The sequence below is a fragment of the Magallana gigas genome, chromosome 8 (genome assembly GCF_963853765.1).
Source record: "Magallana gigas chromosome 8, xbMagGiga1.1, whole genome shotgun sequence".
NCBI lineage: Eukaryota > Metazoa > Mollusca > Bivalvia > Ostreida > Ostreidae > Magallana > Magallana gigas.
Window position 1 is genome coordinate 32,791,664 of NC_088860.1, and position 17,453 is coordinate 32,809,116.

Genomic DNA, 17,453 nt, shown 5'->3' on the forward strand with positions numbered 1-17,453 from the left:
ATATAAGTTTAAATCATTGCACTTTTATTCACTATATAATCGCTATATACCAGTATAACTTATCAAAAATACTTTATATAATTTTATAATCGGAAAATGACCTATTTGGTTTTCTTTTTATCTTCATTCGTTACGTCGTCTTGCAACGCATCATAATATCATGACGTCACAAACGTTGCGAGCTATTATCGTTGTCAAACAACACCAAAACACACGCTCTTGTTGGAACCTTGTCTGAAAAGTTTGATTGATTTGTCAAAATGGAGAAAGCTGGATTCGAGACTAGATTGCGGTCACTCCTGATGGAATACGTGTCCACCACAAACACACGGACAATGACTCCGGTGGTGTGTTTTGCTTCTTTTACCCTAGTTTATGTTTGTCGAGGTTTTTTGGTCTACGATCTACTAAAACATGTTTTTGTGATTTCCATGAACTTATATATTGGTTTCAATATTTTTTTACTGTTTTGTTTTACAGAGAAAACACATCCTGCAGCTATTGATGTTTCTGTACGGAGAAGAGAATTTCAGGGAAACTGGTGGATTCTCTTATTCCAAGAACAAAGATGTTGCTGGTATGTAAATAAAACAAATCTTTCAATCTAATCTTCTGAAAAAAATTTCGTTTCCCTTTTCTAATGATCTATAATTATAAATTGATTGAATTAATCAAAATTATAATCTTCAATTTGTTTATTTATATTTTCAATTTCAGACCAACAGAAGAAGTACGTTCTGTATGGCTATCTGTTCATGGAGGCGTTGAAGAAAAACACGATAACTGAGACCGACTTGACAACACTCCAGAGATTGTGGGGACAGCACCTCCTGTCCCTGGTCAACAGAGGTATAATACATTATGTTTTTATTTGGCTTTGATCATTTTTTTAAATTAAAATCTTTCACAATTTTGCTCCATTTTTATGCATGTCTTTTCCCTCTCCGTAGAAATGGTAAAGACAGCTGAGAAATACGAGAGAATTCTCCATGACAGCGGGGAGACAGTTTTTAACGTAAATACATATTATATATATTTCATCAAAATTTAACGTTAAAATTGTAAACGATTTTTTCCATCGATCAATTTATTTCTATCTGATCAATTGCTTTTGACAATGCTTAACTTCACGTTTTTATTAAATAAATTCTTCTCTATCCTGTAGATCAAACGATTTCAGCGACATCTAGAGAGAGTGAAAACCAACGATGCAAGTACAGAAGAAAGAACAAGATTCAAAAGTCACGTGACAAAACTTGGAGTTGGTCCGTTTTGCTTCCGAAGACCCAGACTTCTTGAGAGACTCACAATGTCACTGAAGAATAAGTTTGGCCGAGGAGATCCGAGAGATTTCTTGATGCTGAAGTTCCAAGACATTCAGTAAACTATGTGGCGTTTTAGTCACCTGGCTATGGGTCTTGCTTGTGGCGTTTTAGCCACCTTGCTGTTGAACTTTTAATACGGATTTTCGTTGTGGCGTTTTAGTCACCTGTCTATGAATCTTCGCTGTGGCGTTATAGTCATCTGGCTATTGAACTTTTAATACCGATTTTTGTTGTGGCGTTTTAGTCACCTTGCTATGGATCTTTGCTGTGGCGTTATAGTCACCTGGCTATTGAACTTTGTTTTCGTGTATGGATTATTCTTTGTGGCGTTTTAGTCACATGAATATATGGATTTTTGTGGTGGCGTTTTAGTCACCAATAAATTGACTTAACTTTTTGTTCTTGTTTTGTTCTTACTTTTTTTTTAAATATTCATCTATGATAATATACTATATAGATAATTGTTGCATGCATGTCGAACAATTAAATGTACATGAATTACGAAAAAACATGTATCACTGAGTCTGAAACAATAAAAATTAATGCTTTCTTTGGTGATTCACGCGGGATTTGATGTTGGCGATATTGCAGCGTTAGCGGCAAATGTAATTTTTCTCTGCAATGATCGCTACTTTCATAACCCACATGAATCATTTAAGAAAGGCATTTTAATGTTTATATTTACATTTCTCTCTTAACAAATTAATAAACTGATTTTAAAAAAGTAAGTAAGCTATAAGTAACAGCCAAACCGTCTCCTATGGGAATTTGAGTCTGACATCATCATGATTATTTCGTGCAGTCCGTGGATTTTTTACGGTCGCTGTAGGTTTCGCGCAATCGATAAACGGGGCGTGTAGATTTCAGTCTGGTTGTTTCTATTATAGTATACTTACATAGATGACACTCGTAGGATCCACTGAGATAGGTTGATATTGGCCTCATGATAAACATGTAAATGTAAATATTTACATTTTACCGTGTTTTTCCATTAAATTCTGTGCTCTTTAAATGCCTCTAAATGCAACAACTAATCACTGCGTATCAATTTACACGTAATTTACATAAGTAGTGTTCAAACAATGATTTCTATGCTATCGGTTAAAAAATATATTTCATGAATGTTGACAAAACACCATGTTTTACAATTAATCAACAAAAAAGTTGACTTTATAGTTAAAAGCAAAATTTCAAGAGTTATTTTTCATGGATAATATATTTTCATGCTCGTCAATCTCAACGTAACACTCTAGGTCTTAACCACTTTAAACCGGTTAAGTAAAACAGCTGTTCTTGCTGTTACCAATTTACTTTCTCTGTGATCTACAATTTATATTGATTTATTTAAGTAAATAATTGATTTGATCAGTAAGGGAATGTAAATATCAGCATTAAATGATTTATTTTTTATGCCGTCGTGTTTTAACAGCTAACGCGCGTTATTCAACTTGTCTGCTCACCTGACGGCAGTCATTGACGTCAAAAATAAATCATTTAATGCTATAATATACGCCAGCGTGAATTTTTAAGGAGGATGGATAGTCAGCAGATTTACCTAAAATCTTAAGATATGTTTTAGCTATAAACTATTATTTAGTATGAAAAAATCCCATGTATTTTCCTTTTAAATTTGGGTATTAATATTTTCCTATAGAGCTCTTCTTTTAAAGGAGATCAACGCAGTCTAAAAATGAACATGGCCATCGAGCCCTCTTATCGCAAATCTAACATGGGTGTACACGATGCGACCGATCGACTGATGCGTTTAGTGATGACACTATTGAGTGTTTGTAACTGGTTAACAATTTGAATCGCATTGCTATAACTTTGAGCGGTTAGAGCTTTGGCTTTTATTTTCTTTGGACATCACATAACAATTTTTTTAATCTTTAATACCACATTGATCCTAGCTGGAGTCTAGTCTACTCTTGTAAGACTAATTTCGGCCATAAAATGTAATACAGGGTATCAGTGTTTTACAAACACATACTGTCCGTATTTATTTATATCAACTTAGAATATATCATAGTCTGGAAATTGGACTCGTTGAGTCAATAGCCCAACTGGCCTAAACATTATAAACCCGGGTATGGGGTCGGCCAGTATGTAAATTTACATGTATAGCTATAAGTGATCCATACTGTCCATAGTGTGAATGATACCAAATATATGTTTACATGCACTCGGCTAATCGTCGTCTGAGCAATAATATCATATTAAGGCTTATGACAAAAAGGCCCATGGCTTAAACAGACATTTTCTATAACTTCAAAGAGGTTTTCATATCTAAATATAGACACATTACGTAGACGACTGAATTTACATAGCGGGTATGTTCCGTATGTATAGGCAAAATACAGTGATACACAAACATTTTACGCGTATTTCTATCGAACACGACAACCACCAAATACAGTAGGAAGTTGGCCATTAATTCGGTATTTTGGTGTTAATATATATGGATTTCAATTGTCCAGCGTGTTTTCAGTATCATTCTATGGAGTTACATGGAAATGTCTGATTCGGGCTCTTCAAAATCGTCAGAGTTGTAATTGTAATCATCGCATGTTTCTATAGTATCTACATGGAAATAAACGCCAAGTCCAGATAAAAAGGTTTCAACAAATTTATCCGTATATATTTTTATTAACCTACTGCTTCATTACCGATTCATAATTTTTTAATGATTTCTTTTTTTTAAAGCTTTTAACAACCTGTACATGTATTTCTGAAATCGGCGTACCCGCTTTTTTCATAAAAAAAGGGGGGGGGGGGAATAAATTTCTACGTATATGCGTACATTGTTTTAAAATCCTTTAAATGTTTATAATTCAAGTTTATATTGGGGACTTCACACGTTAACAGCAAGAAATCTTGAAAAAAATTAAGCACGCATGCAAAAAATTACATTGACAAGCGTTTAAATAACTTTATTCTGACATTCTTAAATTTTCTATATACATTTCCATTACATTATATATATGCATGCGATATAAAAGAAATATGTATAAAAAAAATCCAACTGTTTCGGGTTTCGAACCCCCTATCAAAAAAGTCGGTCATGATTACATCCTATTCTCTCTGCGTTACCACACGACTAACCTAGACGTGACTTAATAATGGGGAATTTAACAGAGTTCTTACATTTCAAAGGTATTAATGATTTTTTTCCCAAAAGTTAGATTTTTTTTTAAAAATATGCTTCTATGAAAAAAAATCGGAAATGGCAGTTTTCAAGAAACTGTCATACTCTAAACGTTAAGATTAAATTAATTTTGTTTCAAGGAGACAGTTTTTTACAACAATAAGGATTCCTCTTTTATTAAGCGTGAAATCTGTGTAACCATTTTCAATACTATATAATGTTCTTATAAAAGTTAATATCAACTTTCTAGATAAAATTCTACCCTGCTTTATATACAACGTTGCAAGCCCAAAAAATAATTGCATCAAATTCTGTAACTTTAATTTTTCCATTTTATCTGCAACTCCTTTAGGAAAAATTAGCATAGGAACTGAAACACCTTTTTTTCTCCCGCACCTATTCTCGATATATTGTTATTTATCAAGTAAGATCTTCTTGCCAATTTAAATAATAATGCAATGTTTTACTATAGATATGCGCACAGGATAACCAAATAATATTATGTTTCCCTCTCAGCCTTGAACCCGTACCTATCTACATGATCAATGAATACTTATCCAGGGTACGATTTCTCCGCGTGGATGGTGGTCCAGGGTACAGATGATTGACATTGTAATATCTATTTTAGAAACATGATAATGTTCTGTACTATAATAATAATTATTATATTACAGAGAATTATCTCATTATCGCAAGAAATATTTTTAACATCATCCAGCTGCTTGTGCTTCCCTCTCCCCAATGCTTTCGAAAAAAAATAAAGCTGATTTCTAGTGGTATTAAGCATGATATGAAAATAGCATGAAGTTTAATGACAAAAAACGTAAAATTGTATTAATAATGAACACATCAAACAAACAAAATACACAGTATTAAAATGGTTTTAGATTTTTCTTTCATTCATTTATCATATCTACATTCTCATATACTAAATGTTTCTAATAGATTTCTATTGAAAAAGACACAAAGTGCCCCATTTAAATCAAACTCATTGATATCAGGATTTTCTAGAACCATTTTAACAAGGCCTTGGTCTTTCAGTAGGACGTAACTATCTATTTCTTGCGTCCAAACAAGTAAAAAATGACGCTGGTTTCAAGCGAAATATACACCGATTGCATAGTCTTAAAGAGACAGTACAGCTGAAAACACATGTGTGAATAACTTCAGATCTATACCCATTGTATCATTTAGGAAATAAGAAATAACGTTGATTGTAATAGTTGAAATACATAAAAATCCCTTTCGCATACCTATTTAACGTAATTATGTGCTTCCGGAAATTTAAGGGTTGTACAAACCAGAATAATCTTATATCGTTTATTTGTACCACATGGACTTTGATTGACAGTGATTGATACGTGCTGAAAACTACAAGATCTTCGTCCGACTACGGTCATCATGGTATACGAGGTTAAAGGGACTCTCTAAACGGAACACATCAATTTCTCGATAATTTATTGATGGTTTACCAATTTCGGTTCATTTAAAAATGAACAGACATAAATATGTCAAATAACCCCTCAAAGGGCCTCATTTACAATAATGAATTTAGGTTGTAGTAACTCCTATGAAAAACACGCAAAATACATGCTTGCAAAATAATAATTGTGGTTATTTTAAAATTTTGAACAATTATAACCTAGGAGAAGTAGAAATTACAAATTTTAACAACAAACATGTCCAGGAGAATCTTCTCGAGCCCCGCCTGCGTGTGTACAGTAAATACGCATGCGTATAAGTATAGAAGGCTGGACCCCGGAACACGTTGCGATGTAAATATGTGATAGGTTATACGTAATTATTAATGTTAATGAAATAGTTAGATTTATTTCATGGAGAGGAGAACTTTGTAATTTTATGAAAGTTTATACATCCATGAGTAGTACAAAAATACCGAACCCAATCGGAAAAATTTTTCAAGTCGGTTTTTTTTTATAAGATGCGCCGTACTGTCTCTTTTACTCAAAAGCCAGAAAAATCTTGTTGATTTTAAAGAGCAGTGGCTGGGTGGCCTTCCATGAAATAGACAGGCCTACGTCACATTGCTCTTTGACACCACTATCCAAAGTCCAAGCTCTTGTTAAAATGGTTCCATTAATTTGAGCACCAATTACCATCGTTGTTCAATCTAATTTACAAACAAAATCTGTTGCGCGATCGCGTGGACGCGCCGGATACAATCTGCCTGATATGGGAACTGTAGATGGATGGAGGGATGTATCTTTGTACAGTGCACTGTGTTACAAACAATTGATTTTATTGATGGCTTTTCAATCTTAGACAGATATATATGTGTATTCCAAGTAAGTGATTTATTTGCTAGTGTGGTGCTGACTGAACAATTTCCTGTATTCTCTTCTGAGTAGCTGTTGGTATTTCGTTCCATGGATGATGTGGGATCAGCGACTGTTGGTATGAGTATAGAGCACCTTGGAGGTCCCCTGTGATCTGTTGACAGATCCCCAGGATCTCCCAGGAGATGTATCTGTATATATCACGTATATACAGTCCCTGATCATGGTGGACTAGGAACTGTAGCTCATCTAAAGCTGCTAATGATAACGTTGTATCAATGTGTCTGTAACACAAGAACTCTAGGAAGTGTAACATAACAAACAATGGGATAAATAAAGAAGTCGTTCTGTTCTTTAGACCAGACTGTTGTTCTGGTATAAGTTCACTGATATAACAGATTCTGTTGTCAAGATCTATTTCCTCTGCTACAGCCTGTCTGATCTTTGTAGAACAGGACTGTCCTCCTACAGCCTCAGTATACCTCTCTCTGTCTACATGTCTATTATACATCAGATATGGCTGTGCTAACTTGACCTTTGTCATCTCTATAACAGATAAAGCTTCCCTGTATCTGAGTGTCTTGTAATAATATATGGCAATGTACAACATGTCAGATACACACCCAAACTTGGCTGCTAATTTCAGCATGTGACAGGACATTTTGTCTGCAATATACGTCTGTTTGTTGAAACCTGTGTCATTGTGCATGTTTTGTAATAGAAAAGATGTTCTTTGAAGAAGGTTGGTTGTAAGTCTCTGTATCACTACAACTTGATGATGTGTCATTGGTGACTCCACAAACTGTTCTATTATGTGTATGGTTTTGGTAGTATCAATTATAATATCTCCGCTCCTGAAAATGTGTATCATGCCTTCTGACAGTATGACCACTTTTAGATCATAATCAACTTCAGACCTCATTATACTCTCGTCTGTACTAGAAAGTCTAGGATTGTACAGGACATCAATGATGTAGGACCTGATAGAGGAACTCTGTAACAGACAGGCCAGACCTTTCTTGTACAACTCGTGTAACTGTAGGAACAATCTGTTTTGTGCTGAGCCATGGACCTTAGTCAGAAACAGATTGTTTTGTGGGATGAAAAAGTTGGGACAAACTCCCTTAAACACCCATTTAAGGAGGAGTTTAAAGCAGATCCAGAAACCGGCCAGGATATTTTGTGGACACCAGTGAGGTAGCGTGTTTTGTTGAATCGTCCAGAAAACTGTTGTCTTCATGTGATAGGAACACAACAGTTTATTGGTTTCTTCTGATTGTTGATCTATAACTTCTTTTAAGAAAATTTTTAACAACCCATATGTCAAAAACTGACAGTGATTCATTGATGAGACAAGTTTATTTTCTGCCAGAGAAAAAGAAATTCTCCATTCTTCATTTTCATGGGGCCCTAATGGGTGTCCTATTGCTACAAAGTGACATCCATTTCTGACAATGTTATCAACAACTTCAGGATCTGGCCATGTGTGACATCTGTCTGTCCAAGAGGAGGCAGACGGAGGCCAAAAGTCACAAACAAAACAGAAGGCAGTGTCATATTGAACCCCTGCTTCATCACTACTACCACAGGGTCCATGTATAGTAGAATTAGGAATTAGTGCTGAACAAGTTAACTGTCTCCATATAGAACTAGATATATAGAGTCTATCATTCGTTCTGACACATGCTGAATGGACTTCTCTGCTTGCGAATGGTGTCAGTAACTGAAGTAGACTGAATCCTGGTGGACTTTCAGAACTGTCAGAGAGAATCAAGGCTGTATTGGCTGTGTTGTAATACTCAGACTGAGACACGTCCATGATCACTTGGTGGTCGTTTAGCCAGAACATCCAGTCCACATCTGATCCCTCCAGTCTGAATCCTTCTCTCTTACTCCCACTTAACGTACTCATGAACCCATCATTAATAGGTAACCTTCCTCTAACCACCACATCCCTGATGTCCTCTGTCTCCCTCCTGAGGGCCACGTCTTGTGAGGTCCCCACTATCTCACATAGTACCACAAACACGGATTCTGATATGTGCTGCATTCCCTCACATCTGTTATTTTAATGAATATATATATTGGAAACTTATATTGTTGTTTCTCATTCTCATCATCATACACAATATTTACAAATCATGAAATACAAGAAGTACTCTTATTGCCTATTTTAAAAAAAAACACGCAACCTGATATACCAATATAATACACTTACATTTGTGGAGGGAAAGACTCCATTTTGAAAGAAATCACATCAGACGAAATTTGCTGCTATTTTATTTTAGGTGCCGTTATTGTCACATTCAAGTCTTTATTGAAAACAGCAATAATAAATAATAAGGAAATAAAAACGTTCATATGTTGATAAAGATAAATTTAGTAATTTTATAAATGAACATTCAAAGAATACAAAAACGCCCAACTCCGACTTAGAAATCCTTCCTGTTTTGGTTGAAATGAAGTCTAACAGTGATTTAAGTGAGGTGAAATGAAATAATTTCAATACTTGTTCAGACTAGTCTTAGTCACTGTGAATTGTTCAGACTGGAGTGTGAAAATATTTCAAATTAAGATATGGCAATTATATTTTCAAAGAAACAGAAGTAATTAAATTTGAACTTGGTGCCATAACAATCCATAAGTGTATATGTGTGAAGTGTAATGATAATTTTATTATAGTTTTTGATAAAAAAAGAAAAGAAGAAGAAGAAAGAATGATTTCTATAAACTGCATGCTACCCTTTTTGTCTCAGAATATTTTTTTAATTAGTTCGGGTATGTTATACCGTAATCTTGCGGGGAAAACAATTTCCTCCAGAATTGTGAATCACCTGTTTTACAAATGCTGATATTTTGTCAAATAACATAAATAATAAACACATGTGAAAAAAAAAAGTAATTATTTTTTTACAATGTATTTTTTATAAATTTTCAAAATAAGCAGTATCTTTCAATTTCCATTTGTTAGTCTGTTAAATTTGTATGGAAAAACCCAGTTTGTGCACTTTTGATTACAAATGACATTAAATGACCAATTCTCAGACAAGTTATTTTTGTATCTATTGTGCATACATGTATCAGGAACGATAAGCCCGTACAAGGAAAAACAGTATTAACAACAGAAATATCTTTTGTTTTACAAATGTAGAGATCAAAGAGATGCGGCGGACATTATTCTCCAATATACCACGAACGTCATCAATATATTATCAGATCTTAACACATACCAAACTCAAGTCGACCATGAGTTTATAATTAACTTAAAATCTTGCTCTTTATTAAATAAAAACATTGATAACACCGGTTAGTGTCCTTTAGAGCGATGTGTATTCCCTTTAATTTTCAAAGAGCTAATAGCGGCTGTTCCAAGACCCTCCCCCAACGCATTTTCACTGCTTGTTCGTCCAAATAAAAAAAAGTTATCATTGCTATATTAATCAAAAACCTACTTTCGTTTTTGATAAACAAGCCCACCATAGCAAAAATGAGAGTTGACGGACAGCTTTGGCGGATCCAAGTCAGGGATAGTTTCGATCATAATATATATTATAATATTATATAATTAATGATATACGTAATATTGAATGATTACGTACAGAGTGAATATATTTACTGTGAGCCTTTTTAGAGAATATATAAAAAATCCGATTTGACAAATGTTGAATAAATAAAATAAGTCAATTCGTTTCTTTAGTGAGCCATTTTAGTTTTAATACTCACACGGCCTCTGGTGAGAGAATGGGATAGAACTTTCCATAACGGGGTAACCTAGCTGCAATGATTATAATAATGTAGCCCTCTCCGATTTTCTATATCTGATGTTTACTGAAAGGGCTACAATTCCACATGATCTCCGTAATGGGGCAAAATTAATTTTTTAATGCGACTGGCTTCGGTCTGAAATGATCGATTTTATATTTGACTTTATTTAGATGATTTTTTAATTCAGGTTGAACAAACTAACCGTATATAAATCAAAACCAGATAAAACATAGCAGCATGTTTACAAGTCGTCTTTTTCAACAGCCATGACAGTTCTCGCGTGATTTTGTAACGTTTCTGAGTTGGATATGAGATTCGGCTGCTCTGCCTGAGGAAATCAAATAGTGAATTTAATGATCTATTTCCTCAATCACAGATTTTAATTTGAAATATGTAGGAAAAATATCCGCCAGTTCTCTGTGGCGCACGCACTTCGAACTACAATTGCGTATGCGCTGCTCGGCGACAGGAGCGCACGCGCCGTTCCGGGACTGTAGCGTATTAACCACAGTCTACAAGCCAATTTGTATATTTATTAATCCAAATACACTCCTATAGTCTCGAAAGCCTATTACAGGCACGTAAGACTACAAACAGGTTATTCTTACCAACCTTAATTTCTTCCCTGGCTTCGACCTGTCGATGTCTTAGACTGGTCCTCTGTCTCTATCGTACGAAAGATGTCTGTATATCGCGCATATCAGACAGGCATTGCCAGTCTATCGATGTCTCGGCCATCAAACACAGACTCTCTGATCCTACTGATTTTCTCAGCTTATATACCCTTCGGGTATCACGTGACCAGCTGAGGATCGAATGGGATGAGTACATGAAACCGGAAGTTAGTCAGCACAATTAGCGAAGGGATATTTCTGATTATAAATTTGCTTCAATTTTATGTGATTTACGCTTGGAGTTTTGATGGGCTTGATAACGTGAATGTCAGTGTAAATAATCAATCTGACATTGTTATATCACTAAAACATCATTTAAGGAAATGGTATATAATAGAAAATTCATATTTACCGCGTTAATTATGTTTAAAATAGGGGAATTCCTATATTCAGTTCAAGATCCGCTCCTGAATATCATTATGATGCATCAAAATGGTGGGTGCGTTCAGAGTACTGCCGTTGGCAAAAGTTACCACTGGTAAATTTTTTTTACCATTGGTATGCCAACGGTACCAATGTTTGCCGATAAAATTTACCATAGGTAGACATTTCTGCAGACGATCTCTAGAGCTCTGTTAGCGATGGTAACTTTTTTATGACGTCACAAATATGGCGAATATTGTGTATATGCATTTCAGGCACAAATTTTTCACCTTAAATCTTGTTGTAGCTGAACAATTCCTTATAAGCATTGTAACATGCCACAGTACAAACTGAATAGAATTTCTTTCCGTACATGTAGGCAAGTTGCAGGTGAATGGGGACATTGGTTGGAATATGAATGTCATCTAAAGCAACATTTTGAAATTGAAATTTTCTCCAATTTTTTGCATATGATGTATGCTATCTACTTGGCCTCAATATTTTTCAAGGAAGAGAATATACTCTACAAAAAACTTTCTTTTATAGATGTTCTAAAACCGATCAGCCATACATCGAAAGCTCTCAAACAGAGTTTCTACAAAACACCAACGGGGTTTTTTTTTTCAACATTAGGGGTAGGGCCCTTTAGATTGTTGTTGGCATTAACCATAGCATTTACTTTCAAATGTGTCCCTGGACAAACGGTATAAAAATCATCGGGTGTATATGATAGTACAGTACTCTCATATTATAATGACTTACTCTAGCCATGTTTTTAAAAATCTACGCACGTTAAAATGCAGGAGGAAAAAATGTAATAAAAAATACTTTACTGTACACAAATTATATTTCTGAATGTGACCTTTTGGTGCAAAATGATCTTGGTTTGACATTTTCCGCTAAATAATCAGCCAGTGCTAAGAATGGTACACCAAAGGTACCATTGTTAACATTGGTAAATTTCTCACTATTTGTACCCCAAAACTCGTTCAGAGTACATATGGGTCCAATTGCACCAATGGCGACAATTGTTACCATTGACAAACAAGTATTGGTACCACTGGAAATACTCTGAACGCACCCGGTGTAAAGTACATTAATGACCCCAGGTGTTAATTTTAACCCCTCCCCCCTTTTATGAAATAGGAAATGATGATGCACTGTATATTTTGTACCTATAATTTTTTATGTAACATCACCTATTGATATCTAATCCATAAGAATCAGCAAGTTTTAGCGCTGAATTTACTGTATATGAAAAGCACGAAGCTTTACAACATAGTAAGGGTCAGCCGTCATTCGTGATTTTGTATAGTATAAATCGAGGACGGGCATTCATGTTTACTGTCAGCCTAACCGAGTACAAACTTGTGGAAAAGACAAAATACGCATTATACATTTAGGAAACTTCTGTGAAAACAAGAAGTTTGTACTACATTAGGCTGGTACCTAAAAAATGGAAAACGTATTTAAATTTTAAGGTTTTTGGGAGTTGATTTTAATCAACTCTCCTATGCAGTCACTCTGGCAAACCGAAAATGAAACAGTGTTTGAACCTAAGCACAAATCATCACCGCTGACAAGTTTTAGTTCTTGAATATAATAGAAAAATTCGATGTAATGTATGCTGAAGCATTGTTTTTCAAGGAAACTTATCTTTAAACACTTTGAAAATAGTAAGATATCATATAATACGAACAATTTAGATATTTTTGTAGTCTCATGTATTCCTACGCCAGAGTTTAATATAGTCTCGTTCAACCAAAAGCTCGGCTGTCTCCGTAAATTTCCGACAAACAGAGAGGCTCTCTTGCTTGTCGGCGATAAACGAAGACAGCTGAGCGTCTGGTTGAACGAGACTGGATTTCAATATCAATAGTGCTTGGATCCATACAATTTTTAGAATTGTTTCGATTACTAATACATAGTTTGAAATCTGTCTTTAAATATTACACAACATGTTCATATGGGGTTTCTCTAAATTCTTGTGTGAAAAGTAAAATTTAAATTCATATTATAAAAAAAGTGCGTAATTTAAATACAGACAAGAAACTAATTGCCACGCAAGATAAGTTGATTTTTAAATAAATGATAATCAATAAAATCAACTCCCGTCAGTACTTCAGTACTTTGATTCATATAGCAAGCGAAAGCTATTACCTGTGTGACCCAAGTTTGAACTCACGCATGGAATAAATTATTTCAAACAATCACGTGGGTTCTATCCAGGTACATGTAGGTGCTCACTGTAAAACATTGACACGTTTTAAATCAACGTTGTATGGTAAAGAAGGTTGTTTGATCAATATGGTAATATGCAACTTCAAACTTTATTCGAGTTTTGTTCAGACGTAAAATAATGCATAAAGAATTATAATATCTCAGCAAACGCGCCAATTGATCCACCAAGAGAATAATGCTGATTTAAATGTCTCTTCCTTCTGATTTAAATAGACACAATTCAAGTAGGTTCGATTCTATTTTTCCGGATTTAGATTATTCATAAGCATTTAAAAATCTTGAATTTTTGGAACTGTATGCTAATTTTGGTAAATTTTGGCGTGCACATAAATCAGAAATATCCATCAGTGCTTGAACTATTACGAAAAAACACAATTTGTTGATATTTTCTACATAAAAACAGCACTGAAAAAGGGCCCATTCTTCATAGCTTAAGTGCACTTGTTCTTTCATAACTAATTGTGAAAAAACCACGTTTTTTTTAATAAGGTACATGTAAGTCAGTCCCATCCTCCATTCCTCTCCCCTTACTTTGTTGTGTGTCCCAGTCATCTACCAATAAAAATAACACCCCCCCTTACCCGTTCGGAAATTTCTGGATCCATCCCTGAGGGATTTATTCTACCTTTTTAAGAGCTGGCGAAACGATCGGGCAATGCGCAGAAAAAATTATAGAAAGCTTAAACATTTGTCAAGGAAATTGTTTGACTGCATTCGAGAATTGTCTCGTTCTCATGCATTAGTCCTCCAAAATGACTGATAATTATTTTTAAAAAATATTGATTTCTTGGAATTTCGCATAAGTTTATATATTAAAAGCCATGAATATGACAGCACATTGAAGTCGCTGAATTTTCATTGTTAAAAGGAATGGACGGATCAAGCATCAGTGCATCAGAAATTGGATTTCATGATTGAAACATGATTGATCTAAATCACCGCGCCAACAAAAATAAAATATATACCAAAACAACATGACAGAAAGAAGGACAAGGGAGATAACTATTATACAAACTAGCTCGATTTGATGAAGAACAAAAAAAACCCCCACATTTTAGCCAATATTTGGACACGAATCAGAAGGTTAAATCATTAAACTTTCAAAGTCGGAAAAATTACCTATTCGGTTTTCTTTTTACCTTCATTCGTGACGTCGTCTTGCAACGCATCATAATATCATGACGTCACAAACGTTGCGAGTTATTATCGTTGTCAAACAACACCAAAACAAACGCTCTTGTTGGAACCTTGTCTGAAAAGTTTGATTGATTTGTCAATATGGAGAAAGTTGGATTCGAGACTAGATTGCGGTCACTCCTGATGGAATACGTATCCACCACAAACACACGGACAATGACTCCCGTGGTGTGTTTTGCTTTTTTACCCTAGTTTATGTTTGTCGAGGTTTTTTGGTCTACGATCTACTAAAACATGTTTTTGTAATTTCATAAACTTCCATGAACTTACATATTGGTTTCAATATTTTTTTACTGTTTTGTTTTACAGAGAAAACACATCCTGCAGCTATTGATGTTTCTGTATGGAGAAGAGAGTTTCAGGGAAACTGGTGGATTCTCTTACTCTAAGAACAAAGCTGTTGCTGGTATGTAAATATACAAAGCCTAAAGTTCTAATCCAATAATGAAACTCAGTTTCGTCTTTTAAATAATGATCTATAGATTGATAGGATTAATTAGAATTATATTTTTTAATTTCAGACCAACAGAAGAAGTACGTTCTGTATGGTTATCTGTTCATGGAGGCGTTGAAGAAAAACACGATAACTGAGACCGACTTGACAACACTCCAAAGAATGTGGGGACAGTACCTCCTGTCCCTGGTCAACAGCGGTATGATACATTATGTTTTTATTTGGCTTTGATCATAATTTTTGAAAATTAAAATCTTTCTCAAATAAATTTTGCTCCATTTTTATAAACTTTTCTTTTCTTTCTGGTAGAAATGGCAGAAACGGCTGAGAAATACGAGAGAATTCTCCATGAAAGCAGGGAGACTGTTTTTAACGTACGTATTTATATACAAAGCATGCCTTTAAATGTAACGTTAGAATTGTAAACGATTTTTCCATACGATCAATTAAAGGGACTTGGACACAATTTTAGATCAAAATTTTATTTTTTAATTTTTATGTATAAAATGGTTTACTAAATTGCGCATTTTGAACGATCGACCAAAATTGAGGTAAGAATGCATTGGTATAAGTTATGTAAACAAAGGTCGAGTCTTATATTTGTTTACAAATAATGTAAAGTGTGGAATTGCCATTTCTTTGAAAAAACGACTCGTGACAAAGTAAACTGATTCAATGTGTTCATAAATACATGTAATATTATTAGCAGAAAAAAGTAACATTTATTTAAAACTTTTACCAATAAACCACATTTGTAAAAATAACAAGGCTTGTTTGCAAAACAAAGAATTTCAAACTGTATCTTGCTTATAAATCAATATTTGACTTTAAAATTTTGACAAAGCTTTTAGAATACCCATATCAATCATTTTAAACCTTAAAAATGGAAAAATAAAATTCAAAATGTTGAGCTAATAATCGTGTCAAAGTCCCTTTGATTTATTCATTTCTATCTGCTTGCTTTTAGCAATGCTAAACTTCACCTTTAATTAGATATATTCTTCTCTTTCCTGTAGATCAAACGATTTCAGCGACAACTAGAGAGAGTGAAAACCAACGATTCAAATGAAGAGGACAGAACGAAATCCAAAAGTCACGTGACAAAACTTGGAGTTGGTCCGTTTTGCTTTCGAAGACCCAGATTTCTTGAGAGACTAACAATGTCGCTGAAGAATAAGTTTGGCCGAGGAGATCCGAGAGATTTCTTGATGCTGAAGTTCCAAGACATTCAGTAAATTATGTGGCGTTTTAGTCACCTGTCTATGGATCTTACTTGTGGCGTTATAGTCACCTAGCTATTGAACTTTTGTTTTCGTGATTTAGTTACCTGAATATGGATTTTCGTTGTGGCGTTTTAGTCACCTGACTTAGTCTATGGATTATTGTTGTGGCGTTCTAGTCACATGACTATATATGGTATATGGATTTGGTTTGGCGTTTTAGTCATTTGACTATGAGTTTTTGTGGTGGCGTTTTAGTCACCAATAAATTGTCTCAATTTTTTGTTCATGTTTTGTTCTTATTTTTTAAAAAATATTCATCTATGATATAATATACTAACAAATGTTTTGAAAGATATCCATTAAAGCTGTAGATAATTGTTCCATGTCGAACAATGAAAAATGAGCCTAGATTTATGCCGCTTCCAGTAATTGGAGGCGGTGATTTTCCAGTTTTCGTAATGGTGCCGATTCTGACGTTTTCCTGTAAAAATTGTAAAAAAAAAAAAAAAAAACAGCCAGGAAAACAGAAGATATTTTGGATCTAGAGGTGGTCGGGAGTCTGGACCCCCCCCCCCCCCCCCTTTGAAATTTCAAATTTCTTAAAGGGGCTTGGACACGATTTGACTTAAAAATTTCAAATTTTGTTTTTCCAGTTTCAATGTTCATACTGATAAATATAGAAGTTCATAATGCTGTGTCAAAATTTAAAACTCAAATATCAAGTTATAAGCAATATACAGAGATTATAATTCTTTGTTTTGTAAACAAA

General features: G+C 34.4%; 2 protein-coding genes across 3 annotated transcripts; one reads left to right on the forward strand and one right to left on the reverse strand.

Annotated features, from left to right (window-relative positions):
* The first annotated feature begins 147 nt into the window (after window positions 1-147).
* LOC109620959 (uncharacterized) lies at window positions 148-16,909 on the forward strand. 2 transcript variants are annotated; one of them, XM_034474736.2, is made up of 5 exons: window positions 148-347; window positions 15,317-15,413; window positions 15,529-15,660; window positions 15,771-15,835; window positions 16,478-16,909. In XM_034474736.2, exons 1-5 carry the CDS (start codon window positions 261-263, stop codon window positions 16,694-16,696), a joined length of 600 nt encoding a protein of 199 aa, XP_034330627.2. In that variant the 5' UTR covers window positions 148-260; the 3' UTR covers window positions 16,697-16,909. The 2 variants fall into 2 exon arrangements, with proteins under 2 accessions (XP_034330627.2, XP_019929978.3); XM_020074419.3 differs by lacking the exons at window positions 15,317-15,413; window positions 15,529-15,660; window positions 15,771-15,835; window positions 16,478-16,909 and adding exons at window positions 481-577; window positions 718-849; window positions 951-1,015; window positions 1,166-1,722 and having other exon boundaries at window positions 162-347.
* Window positions 5,941-9,121, reverse strand: LOC117690477 (uncharacterized). Its single transcript, XM_034474733.2, has 2 exons — window positions 8,986-9,121; window positions 5,941-8,827 (listed from the first exon to the last, which is right to left on the reverse strand). The coding sequence occupies exons 1-2, from the start codon at window positions 9,006-9,008 to the stop codon at window positions 6,793-6,795; spliced, it is 2,058 nt and encodes a 685-aa protein (XP_034330624.2). The 5' UTR covers window positions 9,009-9,121; the 3' UTR covers window positions 5,941-6,792.
* Window positions 16,910-17,453: the final 544 nt, after the last annotated feature.